The sequence below is a fragment of the Motacilla alba genome, chromosome 22 (genome assembly GCF_015832195.1).
Source record: "Motacilla alba alba isolate MOTALB_02 chromosome 22, Motacilla_alba_V1.0_pri, whole genome shotgun sequence".
NCBI classification, from domain to species: domain Eukaryota; kingdom Metazoa; phylum Chordata; class Aves; order Passeriformes; family Motacillidae; genus Motacilla; species Motacilla alba.
Genome location: NC_052037.1, coordinates 3,774,798 through 3,793,592, shown reverse-complemented (window position 1 = coordinate 3,793,592; position 18,795 = coordinate 3,774,798). Strand labels below are relative to the sequence as shown.

Genomic DNA, 18,795 nt, shown 5'->3' with positions numbered 1-18,795 from the left:
TATTGATGTGATTTACCTGGTTATTATTTGGTTTCAAATAAGTACAGTTATCACCTGTTCCTGAAATCTGCATTTCTGAGCTCTGAAATTCGGACCTGGGGTGACTTTTCTAGCCCTGTGACTCCCAGCACGCTGGGATGGTGCTGAGCCATGGCAGTGAGCTCAGGCAGCAGGAAGAGCTGAGGCAGCAGCGGGATGCCAGGCAGGAGAATCCTTGGCCTAATCCCTGCCCTGACCCTGACAACCCTCTGTGGCCTTGGCTAAATCCTGCTGGAGGCTGGGGGGATGCAGGAATGGTTCCACCGGGCTCCCAGCCCTGGAGGGGTTTTCAGTTGTTCTCTTGCACTTCTCCTTTGGTGGGTTGGAAAACCTGGAGGGGTTTTCCCCAACTTGGCTGCTACTCGTGACAAGAAAGGAGCTGTTCTCTGCATGCAGCAGGTGGGCTTGATCAAGACCTTTGAAAGCCACCACAAAGTTCTGTGTCCAGAGATGTTTTCCAAAGCAGGATGTGGAGCAGAGCCCAGCCCATCCAGCAGCACCAGCGTGGTGCCATTGCCCACCCATGTCCTTGGGGAGCTGTGTCCTGTCCCCCCAGCTAAGATGGCATTAGCCCAGCCCCCGATGCACTCACCCAAGCAGATTAGCTGTAAGACCTTAAGACAAAACAGCAGCTACACACCCCACACTTCACACTGCTGAGGATGCCTGCCCTGAAGACCCTGCTGGCCCTGGCCCTCGTCACGTCCCTGGCTGGACAAAGTAAGTGTCCCTTGGCTCTGGGCAGCACAAGGTGAGGTAAATCACTGTAGCTGCTCCTGCGCTTGCTGCTGCCCTGTCCCTGTCCCCTGCCTCGGGCTGGCCTGTGCCCCTGCCCCGCGCTGCTCCCATCCCTGCAGGAAAATGATGTTTTGGGGGGGAGGGTGGCTTTTTCTGAGTGGCACCAAGAGAAGCCCCCTGTCCCTTGCCTCTCTGCCACTGGCACAGAGCCCAGGCAGGCTCCAGCTCTGATGGAGACTCCTGAGCCAAAACCCTACAGCTTCCCTGGGCCAGAGCTGTGTTTGCCTGCTAACACTTGGTTCCTCCGAGGCAGAATCAGAAAAAGCTGTTGTAAAAGGGGGGGTGGTTGCGCTGCTCAGAGGAATGCCACGGAGCTGGAGCAGCTCTGGACTGTTTCGGGGTCTTTGGACCAAGGCAAGATGAATGCTATTGTATTCAGGATGCCCCTGATGAAGGCGAGGAAGGAATGATGAATCTGACTCCGTGTTCTCAGAAGGCTGATTTATTATTTTATGATCTATATTATATTAAAGAATGCTACACTAAACTATACTAAAGAATACAGAAAGGATACAGACAGAAGGCTGAAAGATAATAATGCAAATTTGTGACTCTTTCCACACAGATTGACCCTGATTGGCCAATAAGTCAAAATAATTCACATGAAACCAATAAAACAAACACGTGTTGGATAAACAATCTCCAAACACATTCCACAGCAGCAAAACACAGGAGAAGCAAATCAGATAACATTGTTTTCTTTTTTTCTCTGAGGCTTCTCAGCTTCCCAGGAGCGAAATCCTGGCAAAGGGGATTTTTCAGAAAATATGAGTGTGACAGAACACGGCTGAACTTCCAGCTCAGGGCAGATGAAAGGCTGTGCTGTGCTGTGAGGAGCAGCAAAGGAGACACAACACAGCCCAGCAGCGGAAGCAGGGTCATTGCGGGCTACTGGAAGGCGCTAACTGGCCTCTGAGCCCGTGAATTCCCAATTTTGCCCTTTCACGGGTTTTGTCTCCCTGAGATGGAGGTGGAAGCTCCGCTGCCACGAGAGGGCTCTGCTCCGTCAGCAAGGCAGAGCCGAGTTTCACCTCCAGCCCCATCAAAATCCAGGATTCGTCATTTCAGGCAGGAGCAGGATCTTCAGGTCTGGGTTTTTCTGGCGTGTGTGTATGCTTTGAGGGGTCACACAGCTCTTGCACCACTATCGGCTCTGGCTGCTATCTGACCTGCCTGTGGACGATCCGGAGATGGCTCTCTCCTGCATCTGCCTGTCACTTTACTGCCTGTCACCCTACTTGTCCCCAGGCAGTCCCTCGGGCTGAGCTTCCTGAGCACAGGGTAGAATGTGGGAGCTGCTCCCACAGGTTGGAGGGATTCTTCCTTCTCCTCCCCAAAATACTTATTAAAATGAAATCTGGCACAAGAAGACAAAGATCTAGGATGGTTTTTAAATATTATGTCTACTTATTTTTACTGTAAAAGGAATTCCAGGACTCAGGGAGTCTCTGCAGGGCAAGGACTCGGCAGAGCTCACCTGCCAGGTTTAGCTCTCATCATTTTGAGTCACACATGGAAGAGTTTTGCGTTCATTTTGTGGACAGGTGAGGCCCCATCCTGCATCCTGCTGCATGCCGTGGCTCATGGCTTGACTCTGTCTGGTGCCAACCCTCACCTGTGACCCCCCCTGTCCCTGGGCTGGGGGTCACCAGTGTCTGTGGAGACCCGCAGACCGTCGAGGCACTGGAGGCTCTGGGACAGTGCCTTGCTGTCACTCTCACTCCTTCTCCTCATCTTCACCCAGGCAAAGCTCTGAAATGCCACAAATGTGTTGCGTCCAACGAGAACGATTGCAACCAGCAGGGATCGCACAGCTGCCCCCAGTACGCCGATGCCTGCTCCACCATCACTGCACCCAGTAAGTGCCTTGGCTGGGGAGCCTGGGGGCTTCAGGGGGAACGGGGGGAGGACCAGAGGGTCTTGGAGGGAACCAGAGGGTGAGAAGAAACAGGGGACCTAAGGCGGAGCAGGAGATGGCTTCTACTGGTGGGAGATGCTTTAATTCCACCCCCGTGCGCACTGAGCTGTTCTTTCTCCTGCGCCAGTGAAAGCCGCGGCTCCCGTGCCTGACCCCCTGTCTCCCCGCCTTTCCTTGCAGACAGCGTCATTAAATCCTGCTCCTACAAGTCCTTCTGTGACCAGGCGCGCCGCGGCGGCTCCGGCGGGGCCACCGTGCGCTGCTGCTTCAGCGACGACTGCAACGGGCCCGCGAGGGGCTCCCGGAGCGCCGCGGGGGCCACCCCGCCGCCCCCGGCCGGCCTGCTGGCCACGGCGCTGGCCGGGACGCTGCTGCTGGGCTGGCTCTGAGCCGCCGGCCCGGCTGCTCGCTGCTCTAGCCTAGGGACGCGGATGCTCCGTGCGAGGGGTCCCACCGCCGCCAGTCCAATAAACGCTGCCGCTCAGACCCGCGTCCGCAGCCTCTCCTTGACAGGGAAACCGAAACAGCGAGAGAACGCACAGAATCGAAGCGGTTCGGCTTCTGGTGCCACCCCCGAGGGCTTTGCTAGGCAGAGCTCGGGATCCCAGAGCAGATTCTCTCCCCGCTGGTCCGACAGAGACGCTTTGGGGCTGCTTTCTGCACCCTGAGGCTCGGCTGTGGAGAGAGGTTTTGGTGGTTGCTAAGACATGGGGGAGATGGGGGCTGCTCTGAGGTCCCACAGCTCAAAGCTCTGCTAGAAAGACCCCCAGGAGTGGTCGGTGAGGCTTGCTTTCGTGAGGGAGAATGGTAAAAGTGAGTGAACAGAGTGAGGAGAACAGAAAGGGGAATGATGAAGGGAGTGAAGGATGGCTGGGACCATGAGAATTTGACTGCAAGAGCACTAGTGCAGGGCAAGCAGCAAACAGCAGCTGTCTGCTGGAGTCTGCTCCAGTCAGCACACGAGGAAAAAGGGGAACAGGTACTGAAACTGAAAAGAGCAAGTTTGAATGGAAGGAAAGAAGTAATTCAGCACGTGCGGATCCAGCCGTGGAACTCACAGCTGGAGGATGCTGCTGGAGCAGAGACCTCGGTGAGTGCTGGAGGGTGAGGGGGTCAGAAGTCCTGCAGAACATGGGCATAGCCTTGTGAAGGTCAGCATATGCCTGGAGGGTCGCTGCCGCTGGAGGGGAGCATCTGGAAAGCAGATTATTCCCTGTCTGCTGTGGATCCTGCTCCTTCCCCGGGGCACACGAAGGGTGCTCTGCGCAGGGCTCTGGCTGCTGGTGGAATCTCCAAAGGTCCTGCGGCAGAGATGTACCCTACCCCGGGCTTCCCTCACGCCCCTTCATCTGCTGATGGGCTATCTCAGTGAGTGCCAGGGGCTGCTTGCACCCCCACACAGGTGACACAGAAAAACGCCATCGGAAAGTCCGGGAGAGCGGCCAGGCTCTGGGAGTGAAGGGAGAGCGGCGCTGGGAGTCGCTGCCGTGTGACCGTGCCGGGAACCCAGCGCTGCCCCCGGCTCCGGCGGGTCACAAGGGCTGCAAGAGGAGCCTCGGCATGAAAAGCCTCCGTGGAACAGTTTAGTCTTTGCAAAGGGAGGGAAGGGGAGAGGGGGAGGCAGCGGTGGCGGGGCAGGCTCGAGAGCCCCGGGATGCCGGGGAGCAGGCAGCAGCGGGAAGGAGCGGGCTGGCGTGGCACGGACAGGGGCTGCGGGTGCCCCTGAGCGACATCCCTGCGCGGGCGGCACCAGGATCGGTTTCACCCGCGCCGGGGGAAAGTGCACCGGGGCCAGACGGAGTTTCGGAGAGAAAGTGGGGCTTCCCCGGGGCGGCCCGGGTGAGGCAGCGGGTGTTTCCTGCTCCCAAATCCACCCTGAGCTCACTCCAGCAGCAGTTTCCCCAAGAGATGCTCTTGCAGGAATCGCGAACTGGGCGGCTCATCTCTATCAGCGCCAGCCCCGAGCACCGCCCGAGCGGTTTTGTGCCGGGTCTGGGGGGATTCACCGGGAAGGTCCCGAGCCCGGGGGGACGCAGAAAACCCGCAACAGGCTGGCACTGGGAGCGCACCGGGCTGCCCCTACCCCTCCCGCCGGCTTAGCCCCCGGGGCGGCGGCAGGTGCGCGGGAGGGACGCGGACAGACGGCGATGGGACGGAGAGACGGACACCGACCCCCCGCCCCGCGGAGCCGCCCCGCGCCCCGCACTCACATCCGGGGCCGGGTTTGCTAATGACAGACGTAATTAACCCGGAAAGAAGCGACGGCGGAGCCAGGGGCACACCCCCTCCGCCGCCCGCCCGTCCGTCCGTCCGTCCGTCCGTCCTCCTCGCAGCGCTGCCCGGCGTGCGCAGCCCCGGCCGGCCCCGCCGCCCCCCGCCCGCCCGGGGCGCGCAGCCCAGGGACGCCGCGGGGTAAGTGCCACCGCGGGGACACGCGTGGCCGCAGAGCCGCCCGCAGGCAGCGGCTGGCAGCCCTCGCTGTCCCGTGCCCGTCCTCCGCCCGCTCCCGAGCCCCCGCGCCTCCTCCCGGGCTGCGGCGCCGGAGCGGCTGGAGGCGTCCGGGGGCCGGGGGGGAGGCGGCCGCAGGGCCGGTCCCTCTGTCCCTGGCGGAGACTCCGGTTCCTGCAGCTGCATCATCCGTGCCGGGGCCGGAGCGGAGCCCTCCCGGTGCGAGCGGCTTCTGCTCGACGGCTCGGCGGGGGCAGGGGAGCGGGGGGCAGCGAGGGGGGCTCTGCCGGGAGCGGAGGGGTCCCCGTGGGAGCTCCGGAAATGCTGCGGGCAGCGTCCCCCCGAAAGTCTGCGGGGTTGGAGGCAAGCGTGCGGCGGGGTTTGTAGCTGCTCTGTGTATTCTCCGACTCTTTGTGGCAGACGAAGAGCTGTATGCAGCCTCCTCCCGACAGGCTGGTAGTTTCATTAAGGCAAAGATGTGCAATTAGTAGGAGCGAGTTGCTGGGCGCTGTCTGTCTCGTGGGTCGGGACAGACGTTGCAGCGTGGGCTCCCGGAGCTCCTCCGCAACCGCAGGTGAGAGGAAGCGGTGCCGCAGCCGCTGCGGGGCACCGGGCAGCGCAGGTCCCGGTGCTCCTGGAACGGAGGGAGGCTCACCCTGCACCCCAGGAGGCACCAGCACAGCTCGGGAGGACAGGTGTGAGAGAGGAGGAGGAGGAGGAGGAAGAGCAGAGCTGTGGCTGCCCATAGGTGCGATGGGAGATGCCGAGGAGATGCTCCCGGCAGCACAGCTGTGATGCTCTGAATGCCGGGTCTCCCATCGCCTCGCGTTTTTCTGCTGCAGCGCTCCTGGGTTGCTGCTGTGGGACAGAGCAGGGCACAGGCGGCCGGGATGGTGCAGGGGCATCCCGAGGTGCTTCCTGGAAAGTCTGACTGTGTGGCTGCACACGAGGCCTCTGAGCCACCCGTGGCTGCAGGACAGTGCCCTGCACCTCCTGCCTCCCCCTGGGGAGCACTTCCCTTTGGCTCAGGCATGCAAGGTAGGGGGGGTTGGCTGTAAATCTTCTTCTGTAGCCCAATTGCTTGCCATGTCATTCACTGAGTCAGGAAAGAGGTGTATTTTTTTGGTGGGATATTGTGATTGAAGAAGCTGGCAAGTCAGTTGCTTCAGAGGTAGGAAAGAGTCCTGGAAGTCTCTGATATGCTTCAGTAGGAAATTGAGCATTTTCTGGCCCTCCTGGATTTCCTGAGCAGGCTGCCCCACATCAGCACAGCTGGAGATGCCACTTTTATCATTTTCTTATGGAAAAGTGCAGTTCTTGGTGGCTCCAGAGAGACCATTTGTGTTCTGTGGGCAGTGGGATGTGAGGAGACAGGAACCTGGCTGACCTGGTGCAGAGCGTGGGACAACCCCAATCTCCTCTGCCCACAGGTTTGGGCATCTCCAAGTGCAGCCTGAGGTCAGTGTGGACAGAAGGGCTGAGCTGGTTTGTGCTCTCCCAGATGAACCCATTGTGATGAAGGATGGTGGTGGGGGGACATGGAGACTCCAAGAGGTGTCCCATGGGGCTGGGGGCTCATCTCTGAGCTGCCTGTTGCACATTCTGCTCCTTCCTCACCCGTCCCCTAAGCAGAAATCTCTAGACCTTTGTTGTCAGCAGAAGGAAGGGTTTATGAGGTTTAATCTGTTGGTATGGTTGAAGGTACCTAGGGATTGGCTTTCCATGTGCTTCCTCACCACAAAAATAACCCCACAAAAAAGCAGTGAGACTTGAAGTACCCACAGAAACCCTTGTCCCAGGGCACAGTCATTGGTCTAAAACGATCTCTCCCCCTGCAGCAGCATGGTCCCTGTGAGCCAAGATACCCATCTCTGAAATGTTGGTGGTAGACTGAGATCCTGACAGCAGGCTGACTTGTTTTCTGCCTCCTCTACCTTTGCAGCTGCACCCCAGCTCTTGCACAACCCTCACCTCCCCGGGCCCCACTCCACTGCAGCTCAAAAATAGTATTTCCTCCTTTTCTGCATGAGTTCTTTTATTTGTGTAGCTCTGCTTCTGGCACCTGCGCGATCACCGCTCTCCTGCCAGACAAACCACACTGGGTTCACTCACATCCTTTGGGTAACGGCTGCTCTCATCCCTGCCCTCCACCCTGTGCCATGGGGACAGGGCTCTGCCCGGGCACTGGGACATGTCCTGCCTCCCCTCGGTGCTGGTTCTGCTCCCCACACAGGGCTGGAGGTGATGATGGTGTTCCCACTGCAGCCCAGGAGCCTTGAAGGATTCCTCCTGGCTGGGGGGCAGTGCTGGGAAGGGTCCATGCCTGTGGCAGTCCTGGGGACACCGCGTGGCCCCGCTGGGATGGGTCATTGTTTTCCCTGCTGACTCGACATCCTGGCTGCACAGATTTTCTGCTGGAGCTGCAGATTGTTCCCCGTTTCCTGGGAGTGTGCTCATGCTCTCTCCAGCACGCTGCTTTGGGATTATTTTTCGCCACAGTTCTCATGGATCTGTCAGATCCTTTGTGGCTGCTCTGTCCTTGCTCGTGGGGTTTGGTGGCTCTGGGGGCTGGGAGTGGTGGCTTGGTTGTTGTCCCTCCCGTCTCCCTCTAGAGAGCTGGGCTGTGGCTCAGTGACTGTGCTGGCATCCTGGAACACCTGGCTGGGACAGGTCGGGTGCCACGGATGCAGGGGCAGCTCCCTGGGGAGCAGAGCACCCACCCTCCCCTGCCTGCCCCCATTCCATCACAGGGTGATGCCAGAAGGAGCCCGGCATGCCGTACCTGGACCGGCAGAACCGTATCTGCGGCTTCCTGGACATCGAAGAAAATGAGACCTGTGGCAAGTTCCTGCGGAGGTATTTCATCCTGGACACCCAGGCCAACCACCTCCTGTGGTACATGGACAACCCTCAGGTGGGCACGTCTGTAAAGCTGGCAGGGAGTCTGTGGGCACATCCCACCTCCCTGGAGCAGGCACCTCCTCTGGGTCTCCCCAGGCTGTGTCAGAGTGTCTCGTGGCTGAGTGTGACCAGGCTCCAGCCCTTCTGTGACCTCTGTGGTTCCCACCACCGTCCTAAGGAGCACAGCAGGGCTGGTCCCACTGCTGAGGGGTCTGGGCTGAACCAGGTGCAGGACGGGGAAGTGGCTGAGGATGGCAGCTGCTGCCTGACCCCAAGGGCACAAGCGACAGGCTGAATTGCCCCTGCCACCTTCTCCCTGTCATTTACCTCCCACTGCTCCTCCCGTGTGTTGCAGAACCTGGCCATCGGAGCAGGTGCTGTCGGATCTCTGCAGCTGACCTATATCTCCAAGGTAATGTTGGGGTGGGGCAGAGGGAAGGTGAGTGCTCCCTGTTTTCCCCTTATCTCCTGTGGCATTCCCAGGAGAGGTGATGGCTTGCCCTGGGAGCACCCAAGGCCAGCTCGTGGTCCTGCCTGGGCTCGTGACCATCTCCCTGGGATGGAGCCTGAGCAGGGCTGTGGGAAGCAGGGAGGGACCCCACAGTACAAAGATCCTGGTGCTGGGACCGTGCTCATCGTCACCCTGGAGTGGCACGGGACAGGCTGCACGAGGAAGAGGAACTGCTCTGCTGTGAGGAAGGACACAGGGTGGCCAGGACTGAGTGGGGACAGGAGCGTGGTGTTGGTGTGAGCTGGCAGTTGGCTGAGCAGTGCTGCAGGAGCTTTCTCCTGTGCTCAGAGGGCAGTGCCCTGAAGGATGAGACCTGGAAAGTCACTTGGGTGTCTCGAGGGTGTTTTCCAGTCTCCTCAGGAAGGCAGGAACAGTGCAATGAGCAACAGGGCCGGTGCCTGAGACTGCAGAGCTGTGGCTGTGTGTGGGGAGTGGAGCTGCCACCATCCTCCTCCTGCGAGTGGCCCCTCAGCTGCTGGGGGGGAGTGGGGGGCTGGTGGCTGCCACGCCAGGCGCAGCTCAGCTTTATCCTGGAGCTGGATATAGCCTTGGACAGATCTTCCTGTTCCTGCTGAATCATGATTTATAAATTAAGCGCAGATGAAGCAATGCTGGGAGGCTGAGCCTTCCCCATTTTGGAAAGAGCCTCACAAATTACATAGGTTTTAGTTTAAATGAAAATTGCTGCAGGACAGCATTTGGTCGCAAACTGCGGGGTTGGGTTCTGTCAGTGGCTGGGACTACCAACAGTAAATATACCAGAAAAATGGAGGTTTGCTTGAGAAAACATATTTAAAGCATTATGGACTGGCTTTGAAGGAGGAGGACTGTCAGAATAAATACTCCACGAATGTTGTTTGTGGAGCCTCAAGGAATATTATTCTTATATAAATGATTCCTACTCTTCAGGGAAAAACCACCACTGTTTTCCCTCAATTCTCTTAACTGCCGATGAGAGTGACTGTGTTAATCCAGGAGAATGGATGTTTTCAGGTCCTTTGAAAGCTTTCTGTCCTCTGCTGTGCAGCTCAGCCAGTGCCTGAGGGGATGAAAATCGTGGCTCTGTGCTGACCTTCCCCTGGGACCCAGCACCCTGTGCTGCATGTGCTGTGACACGGGCCAGTTCCCTTCAGCTGGCACAGCTGTGCTGCAGCTCCAGCTGCCCTCATACGTGTGGGGTCCTGCTCAGGGGTCCTGGCCGGGGTGGCAGAGCCCAGGCAGGGAGCAGGGTGGGTGGGTGGAAGCTTCCAGCTCTTCTGCCCACTATTGGCACGTGCTGTTATCTCTCATTTTTCTCCCCTGATTTGCTCTCTCACAGGTTAGCATTGCCACCCCAAAACAGAAGCCTAAAACTCCGTTCTGCTTTGGTGAGTGGGATCTTGGGGGGCTCAGTGGGGGGACACCCTCCCGCAGGAAGCTGCAGTGTGGCCGCCTGCCCCAGGAATCCTCCTGGCTGCTGCCAACTCTCCCTGTCCTTCCTCCTCTGGCAGTCATCAATGCGCTCTCCCAGCGCTATTTCTTGCAAGCCAGTGACCAAAAGGACCTGCAGGACTGGGTGGAGGCACTGAACAGGGCCAGTAAGATCACGGTAGGTTACTTAATGCTCTTCTCAGTTGTTCCCTCCACCATCCCCAGGGATCCTTATGGTTGAGGTTTACTTGTGTCTCTTCCTTCACCCTCCCAGCCCAGCTGTGGGGGACAGCGGCTGTGCTCCAGGAAGGTCCTGTGGGAGCCATCTACATCCCCTCCTGCTCCAGGCCCTCCTCCTCCTCCCGTTGCTCCTGCTGCCTGGGATCTGGCCCAGCCAGCTCCTCCCTGTGCCTGTCAAAGGCTGGCTTTATTGTGCTTCAGTAACTCATTTATTCAGTTTTTATTCTTCCCGCAATGCCGGCTCTTGTGACGAGGCAGTGAATGCCCTGCGCTGTGGGGCACAGCCAGGCGGGCTGTGCCTGCATCCAGAGGGTTCATCTGCCATCTCCTGTGCCGTGCTGCTGTGCTCACGGGGCCGTGAGCTGATGGGCACTGACCCGGTGCCGCGCTCCCGGCGGCGCGGGATGCGCCCTGCTCCCTCCTGGCAGCACCAGGGCCTGGGCTGGGAGCTCCAGGACAGCTTCTGCCTGCATGGGGGTCCCTGGGGAAGGGCTGGGGGCTTCTGCTGACCCGCAGTGAGCAGCAGGGCCAATGCATAATGTGAGCAGTTTTATTAGGTCACGTACTGATGCGTGTTGTTTATGGTATGTGAACTAAATGTAAGGAAAAGCCATGTAAACAGTTTGATTGGGGCCTATCCATGAGATTTTTCTTTAAAACCCCTGGAGTGCCATGGTGTAGTCTCTGTGGGAAACTCATCTGCAAGATCAGACTCAGCTTGTATTTTCTTTCTTTCTCTGCAAATGCATTAAGTGTGACAACCTTTGCACCTGCAGCTGCCACACTGCTCTGGCTCATGCCTTCTCCTTCTGGGTCCAGCTCATCTTGGCCACAGACCATCTCCAGAGCTGGCCAGAGCCTGCCTGGGCTCTGTGTCTGGGTGTACTGTCAGCAGTGTCCTCCAGGGTGGCTGCCCCTGGGGCAGGGGGATTCTGGCAGAGCTGGGAGCTGGGCTGACAGGAGAACGAGATGCATCTTCTGCTTCTGCAAGGAGCTGTGGTGGTTTCCATGGCCTGATTTCGGCCAGCCCTTCCCGACTCTGGCTGCGTCCCAGCTGGCCAACCGGCTCGTCCAGCCCTTCAGGGAGGAGCTGTCCTGGGCCGGCTGGGAAAGCCAGGGCTCCCGGGATGTGGAGATGCTGCCACTCTGCCCTGCTCCGGGGGAAGGCACTGGGGGGTGGCATTAGGGCAGCTGAAGTGCAGGGCTGGGAAGGGAAACTTGGAAAGTGCCCTTTCTGTGCAGAGGGAAGGAGCTGGGAAGGGAGAGGGGGGATGGCAGTGCTGGGAGTGCAGGGAGCCGTGTTGCTGCAGGCCAGCCTCTGCCCAGGGGTGTGGGGCCGCTCACGGGGGGCACAGCCGGCGCTGGGGTCACAGCAGTGCCTGGCTGTCCCTGCAGCTCAGCCTCGTTAGCCAGACCCAGCTCCTCATTAAGCCTGGCTGTAAGTGGAGCGGGGACAATTAAAGGAGCAAGTGTCCCACAAACTCACTGAGCTGCAGAGGCGAATCACAGGCGCCTGTGAAGGGAGGATGCTTAATCACTGAGCTCCTCTCATCTCTCCTCTGGGTGTCTCCTGCTGCCCAGGGGGTTCCACACCCTCCCTAACTGGGGTGCTTGGTCAGGAGTTGTTTTCTAAAGGGATGTGGCTGCGTTAGACAGAGATGGGCTGCCCAGTGCAGGCGTGGGGATGCCCAGCACGGTCACCCTGTGCCCCTCATCCCTTCCTTTCTCCTACAGGTGCCAAAGGGAGGCAGCGTCCCGCCGGCCACAGAGATCACGAAGCCTCCGGTGGTGCCCCAGGCCCAGGAGAGGAAGCCCCAGGTGGCCTACAAAACCGAGATTGTTGGGGGGGTAGTTGTCCACACGCCCATCTCCATCAACCAGGTGAGCTGGTTTGCACTTTCATTCCTGGAAACAGTGTGCCTTCAAACCCTTTCCCCTGCAGGTATGAATGGCTGCTCTGAGCACTCTGATCACCTCTGCTTTTTCTCACTCTGAACTGTGATGAGATGAGGGGGTGTTGTGAGGAGGAGGAGGTCATGAATCTGCTCGGCTTCCTGGCCATCACCATCCACCCACGTGTCTTGGGTGCAAATCCTCTTTAGGTACCCAGGGCAGAGGAGCCCTGTGTCTGTGCCCCCACCACAGCAGCCACAGGGACTGTCCCAGGGCTGGTGGCACCGCTTGCTGTGGCTCTGCACCCCCTTCCCTGGCACGCAGCTGGGTGTGCACGTGGCCATCAGCGCCTCCCGTGTTTGGGCACTTGTCCAGCTCTGGGTCTCACTTCAGCTCTTATCAGTGGCAGCACTAAAAATAGAGTAGAGAATTAGATCATTGCAGCAGTTTCTGCTGGCAGATGCTTTTAACACTTCCCTGGCCACAGGGCTCGGCAGGATGCAGAGGTGTACGGAGGGCTGTGGCGTGCAGAGGGGTTTTTTGGAGGTGGTGCATCAGCTGCCAGAAGATTTCCGTGCTCTTGCTGCTTCCCCCGTGTGAAATGGCCATTCCCCTGCTGCAGCTTCCTGGGCGTGTCCGTGGTTTCCTGGCTGTGCCCCAGCCGGTGCTGCTCCAGGTCTGCAGCGGGGAGTCCCACGCTCTGGCTGCACCCCGGGAGCATCACCCAGCCCCGGTGCGTGTGACACTCCCGGCTGCAGGAGTGGCCTCCCCTGTGCGCTGCCCGGCAGGGCTGGCACAGCCCCAGCCCGGGGTGTGGGTGGCATCCCCATCGTGGTGCTGCAGCTGCTCTCCCCAGGGGCTGGGCAGCATTTTGAGGCCAGGCAAAAAGCTGCTTGTGTGTCCTGGGGGCACGGAAGCAGCTGTGGAAGGTGCTGGGTGGGCAGGTTCACCCAAACCGCAGTCCCCTGCTGCAGGGCCATATAAGGCTGGCAGTGGCCAGGGCCACCCCGCTGCCATGGCAATGCTCAACCCTCAGCGCAGGGAGGAAGGGCTCCGAGGCATGGGGAACAAGCTGAGTGCAGAAGATGTTTCATCTCAACCATCCTCTGCGCGGCTGGGGGGAAGGGGTTGGCCCTTGGGGTGCACTGGGATGTGCTCAGGGGAGCCAGGGCTGGGTGCTGGGTCGTGACCACAGCCCCTTTGTGCTCACAGCACTGAGCACTGTACTTGGGAGGCACAGCTTGGGGCCAGAGGAGGCACAGCTTCCTTTCCTGAACTCCGAACACCCAAGTATCTTTGGGAGAACTTGGCTTTGAAAATGAGAATCAGAGACTCAATGGCTTTTCTGAGCAATTTCTTGCCGTGGTATTTTGCCTTCTCCCATTGGAAAGCATGTCTTGTGTTTGGCTGGTGGTTCTTGTTCTCCTCATACCTTCAGTGGTGCAGCTGAGTCACCTCTTCGTGCAGGACAAGCCAGGCAGGTGGGCTCTGTTAACTCCCCTGCTGCAGGGGATTATCTTCAGCCCTCAAATTGCTTCTCTGCAGCCCTTCTGATTTCTTGTTTTTAACACATGGTTGCAAAAGGGGGAATAGTACCAGGGCAGCAGCCCAGGGAGCTGCACACAATGAGAGAACATCAGCTCTGGGCTCTGGCTCATTCCCTGCCCCTGTTCAGCACTGCCATGAGCACACACTTCACTCGGGGCTTGTGTCAGGTGGCTTTTCCCTGCAGCTGGCTGTCCTGCCTTCCAGCAGGGATGCCTCTGTTACCTTGATTTTTTAAAATTCTTCTAAGCCTTCTGATATTTACATTCTCGTTACAAACTTTCTCGCACACTTTCTGTAAATAACTCATTGTTTTGCATTCTTCTATGGAGGAGGAGAGATTTGATGGGCTGTTGGTTTGTCCAGTGTCATTGCAGAGGTGGCACTGTCACCCTCCAACCCACTGTCACTTTTGGAAATCTATAAGAGTTGGAGTCAGAAATGAAAAGTGCCCTTTTTACCTTGGGAGCGCCGCGTGTCCACGTTGCGTTTCGTGCCCCGTAGCGGTGACACGGCTCCCTGCTGACGTGGCTGTGCTCTCTGTGCTGCAGGACGGGGAGGGCAGCGAGGTGGGCGCTCACCCTCTGCTGCGGCGCTCGCAGAGCTACATCCCCCCCTCGGCCAGCAAGCCTCCCGCCGGGCCAGCCCCGCTCAAGAGCGGCTTCTGCGTCAAGCAGGGCAACGTGGTGAGTGCCAGGGGCTGCTCCAGGGGTGCTCTGGCTGCAGGACCTCTGCAGAGAGGGCTGAGCACTGAATCTCCTGCTCTTTTCCAGAGGAAGAGCTGGAAGCGGCGCTACTTTGTTCTGGATGAGTTTTCCATCAGTTACTACAAGTGTGAGCAGGTCAGCAGCTCCCCCGGGACCCCAAGCAGGGCTCTGGCACCCTCTGGCACCTCCTCCTCCTCCTCTGGGGGGTGGCACATGCCAGCTCCAGGGCCAGCCAAGCCCAGCACTGTCTCCTCTCGCCTCTGCAGGACAAGGAGCCTTTGCGTTCGATTCTCTTGAAAGATGTTTGCAAGACCCACGAGTGCCTGGTCAAGTCTGGGTAATGATCCCACCCGTGTTTCCCTGCTGTGGCCCCAGGCTGGCTCAGGCCAGAGCAGCCAGAGGGAGCTTGGGATGCTCCAGCTGCTCGTGTGTGGTATTTTCAGGGTCCCCCGCTGGAGGAGGAATGATGAATCTGACTCCATGTTCTTAGAAGGCTGATTTATTATTTTATGATATTATATTATATTATATTAAAGAATGCTAAACTAAACTATACTAAAGAATAGAGAAAGGATACAGACAGAAGGCTAAAAGATAATAATGAAAAACTTGTGACTCCTTCCAGAGTGCGACACAGCCTGGCCCTGATTGGTCATTAAGTCAAAACAATTCCCATGTTGGATAAACAATCTCCAACCACATTCCAAAGCAGCAAAACACAGGAGAAGCAAATCAGATAATATTGTTTTCCTTTTTCTCTGAGGCTTCTCAGCTTCCCAGGAGCGAAATACTGGCAAAGGGGATTTCAGAAAATATGACAGTGAACTTGTGGGAAGTGGTGCTCCAGGTGTTTGCCTTAAACTAGCCCAGGTGGCTGCAGTGTCTTGGGAACAAGTTATTGCAGCAAACATTGATAAAATCAAAATAACGTAAAGGCTTGCAATGAAAAATAACTAAAGAAAACCATCCTCTTCAGCTAAAGTAAAAATATTGTGTGTTAATGTATCTCTGAATTGTTTATTCCTAATAAGTAATAGCAAGCTGATATTTACAATGAGTTGGGAATGCAGTGGATTGTGGTGAGGGGGGGCAGGGGTTTGTTGGCTGATGGTAGAGCTGGGGGTTTCTGGCTGAAGTTCTCTGGGGATCTGGACTCTTCTCAAAATCCCAATGAGATCCAAAGTTTGCCTTCAATATGTTCCTGCCTGGCACACTCCAGAGGTAAAGATAAATACAGGGTTTCACAGGTTTTTTTCTGTCCACGATGGCTGCTGGGGTGTGACTGTCTCTTTCTCACTGTTTTAGTGACCTCCTGATGCGAGACAACCTTTTTGAAATCATAACGAGCTCCAGGACCTTTTACATCCAGGTGAGCAGCTGAGGCCAGGATAACTTTTGGGGCAGAAAGTTCAGCTCTTGAGAAATGGGCTGTGAACCAGTGAACACGAGCAGATGGGGCTGTAACACACGAGTGTGAGGGAGAACTGTGGGGGATTCCCTTCTCCCTTGGGACTGTTTATAACAGGGGCTGTTTGTGGCAGCAGGAGAAGGCAGAGCTGTGCCTTGGCAATGCCAGGACAGCTGAGCCTCACTGGAGCTGCTGTGTTTGCAGGCAGACAGCCCCGAGGAGATGCACAGCTGGATCCGGGCAATCACAGGGGCAGTGCAGGCCTTGAAAACCCGCCCCAGGGTAGGTCACGGACTTTCTTTTTCACATTCAGTGTCAGATGGAGACACAAGATATTTATTTAGCTGATTCTCTGCCCTATCCCTGCAGGAGATGTCCTTTATGAGATCCACCTCCGTGGCCAGGCCCGGGGGCTCCTCGGGCCCCTCGCAGCCGCGGCCGTCGGCGGAGGAGCGGCGAGCCTCGTGCAAGGCGCCCTCCACGAGCTCCTGGCAGCCCTGGACGCCGGTGCCGCAGGCCGAGGGGCAGCGGCCGGCGCTGGGGGGGCTGCCGGCCCCGCTCAGGGACTCGGTGTTCGTGCCGGCGCTGACGGAGCGCTCGGGCGCGCGCCTGCGGCACCGCTCTGAGCCGCAGCACCTCAAGGAGAAGCCGTTCGCCTTCGACCTGGACGATGAAAGTATCCGGACCTCCGACGTCTGAGCGGGCACCGAGCCACCCCCGGCTCCACGCGCCGCCTCCCCGGGAGGTTTGGGGCACGCCAGGCGGTCCCTTCCCTCCAGCACAGCCCTTCCCCGCGGCGCAGGATCCGTCTGCACCCGCTCTGCAGGGCGCGGGGTCCCTGGCTGCTCCTGCCCAGGCCTGGCCCCAGTGGTTCCATGTCTTGGAAGGTACTGCCGGCGCTCACTGTGCAGGGCAGGAGATGCTGGGGACCTGGACGAGGGGACATCTTCTGCAATTGCATCGTTTCCCCCGCAAACCAGGTCTGGAGGAAGTGGCAGGAGGTCTTGAAGGCATGACGGGGAGTGTGGCCTTTCTTGTGTTTGTAAAATGTTTCTCTCCCCTTTTCTGCTGCTCAGATTCCCCAGGGCAGAGCTGGGAGCCAGCAGCTTGCAGCTGCCCGCACAGGGGACTCACTGCAGCTTCCCCTTAGAGTGACTTATTCCCTCAGAGACCGGATCTTCCCACTGCCCACACAAGGGTTTATCAGCAATCTGCTGGCTTTTAATTATGTCTTTTTATACCTGTGGCTCCTGTTGAACCCCAGCCTGGGCAGGTGCTCAGTCCTTCCAAAGGCTTTTGGTACTTCCTGAGCATGAGCCACAGCAGGCAGCCAGGGTGACAGTGGCTCCCAGGTGGGAGCACCCTCAGGTGTGATGGCGGTTTTGCACTATGCACACCTGGGCACACATAGCTGTGCCAGATGGTGAAGGGCTTTTACTAAAAAACAATGAAAACCAGCCCTGATGGAGCTGGGCAGACCTGCCCAGCCAACTCACCCACCGCCTGCCCGAGATGGAAAGCAGGAGTTTCTAGAGCAATGTGAATTGTCATCTCCATAATCAAATGAGCTCCTGTAGGTGTGATAAATAGCGTGTAGAAAATCCAGGTGTTCCCTCGGCAGAGATTGTCTGATACCTTCACCCTGCAAGCGTGTGCAATCCCCGTGTGCCGAGCGAGAGCTCAGCTCCCCTTTCACTTCCCTGGCTGTGGCACGTCCTCTGCTCTGCAAGCTCAGCCCAGTGTGTTCCCCAGGAGCAGAACATCTGGTTTGTCCCAGCCCTTTTGGCGCCTCCAGCTGTTTGACAGCTGTGCCTGAGCCTTGATTAGCCTGACCGACCTTAATGTGATGCCAGTTGTACCTTTCTGCCTCAGTCCCCATGGGGCTGCTGCGGGATGGGCACAGTTCAGGTACATCTGTGCTGCTGGGGGAGGCAGGAATGGGGTCCTCCAAGTTCAGGGGGAAGAGTCTCAAAGGGGATTGTGTGCTGAAGAACACAGACACCATGAAAATGAGTGGGAATCGATGCAAACGGTACAGGGCGAGTGTTAATATTATTTAATTGTAGCTACCCAGATCCTGCTGTTCCTTTTTCTGCTCCTTTTTGCTTTATTTGCACTAGAGTTTGAAACTTTCATTTTTTTAGGCTGACTTGCTGTTTGGCTCCTAACACTGTTTCAAGAATGTTTTAGTAGTTTGGCAAGCCCTTCCATCAGACAGTTGCAGCGTTCTGATCTCAGTTTTGGAGAGCAGGGAATGCAGAGGGCTGATGCTTCTTTTGTGCAAGGCCTTGGAACCACAGACTCCTGAGTATTCCTGGTGCTTGATAATTGCACAGTTTCCTCAGGCCTGGGAAGGTAAAGCAGAGGCTTGTTGCACAATTAAGGTAATTATCCAGGAGCAGAAACTACCAGTGGCTCCAGCACTATTGCAACATTCCTCGGGCTCGTTCCCACCCTCCCGCATCCCCAGGACAGCAGAGAGGCTGAAGGTGAGGTTCAAACAAGTGTGGAGCTCAGCTGGGCTCCAGAGCCGTCCGCAAGGCAGGTGGTGTTGGGAGGGAGGGATTTCCCTCTCGTTCCAGAGGGCTGGGTGGATGCAGCCAGACCTCGATGGAGCTTTGTGGTTATTTTAAAGCACTCTGGTTTCCCCTCAGCTCTGCGTTCACTCCTGGCTCAGGTGTGGATGGACGCATCCCCCCGGAGCTGCTCCCTCCTGGACCGTGTGCCGTGGGTGCTGCAGATTCGGGGTGCTTTGTGGGGGCAGAGCGGTGGGAGAGAGGGGTTTGCTATTCCCACGTGGTTCCAGATGCTTCTGGAAGTGCTGGCTGGGGATTCCAAGTGCTCTTAGGGCTGGGGGCCTGGTGCAGGCAGTGCTCTGTGACCCCTGGGGTAGGGGGCTCCCTGCCTCCCACCCCTCGCCTGTACATGCTGCGATGCCCTTTCTCCCCCGTGTTTTTAAATAAAGAAGGAAATCCCA

The 18,795-nt window shown here is 57.8% G+C and overlaps 1 protein-coding gene across 5 annotated transcripts; it reads left to right on the top strand.

The window, feature by feature from the left end:
* The first annotated feature begins 364 nt into the window (after positions 1 to 364).
* PLEKHA2 (pleckstrin homology domain containing A2) lies at positions 365 to 18,795 on the top strand. 5 transcript variants are annotated; one of them, XM_038160197.1, is made up of 15 exons: positions 365 to 759; positions 2,582 to 2,695; positions 2,936 to 3,845; positions 7,954 to 8,117; positions 8,460 to 8,516; positions 9,934 to 9,982; positions 10,106 to 10,203; positions 10,300 to 10,335; positions 12,000 to 12,146; positions 14,255 to 14,389; positions 14,477 to 14,545; positions 14,677 to 14,747; positions 15,716 to 15,779; positions 16,023 to 16,100; positions 16,188 to 18,795. In XM_038160197.1, exons 4-15 carry the CDS (start codon positions 7,977 to 7,979, stop codon positions 16,515 to 16,517), a joined length of 1,275 nt encoding a protein of 424 aa, XP_038016125.1. In that variant the 5' UTR covers positions 365 to 759; positions 2,582 to 2,695; positions 2,936 to 3,845; positions 7,954 to 7,976; the 3' UTR covers positions 16,518 to 18,795. The 5 variants fall into 5 exon arrangements, with proteins under 5 accessions (XP_038016125.1, XP_038016129.1, XP_038016126.1 ...); XM_038160201.1 differs by lacking the exon at positions 10,300 to 10,335 and having other exon boundaries at positions 385 to 759; XM_038160198.1 differs by lacking the exons at positions 365 to 759; positions 2,582 to 2,695; positions 2,936 to 3,845 and adding an exon at positions 3,896 to 5,167.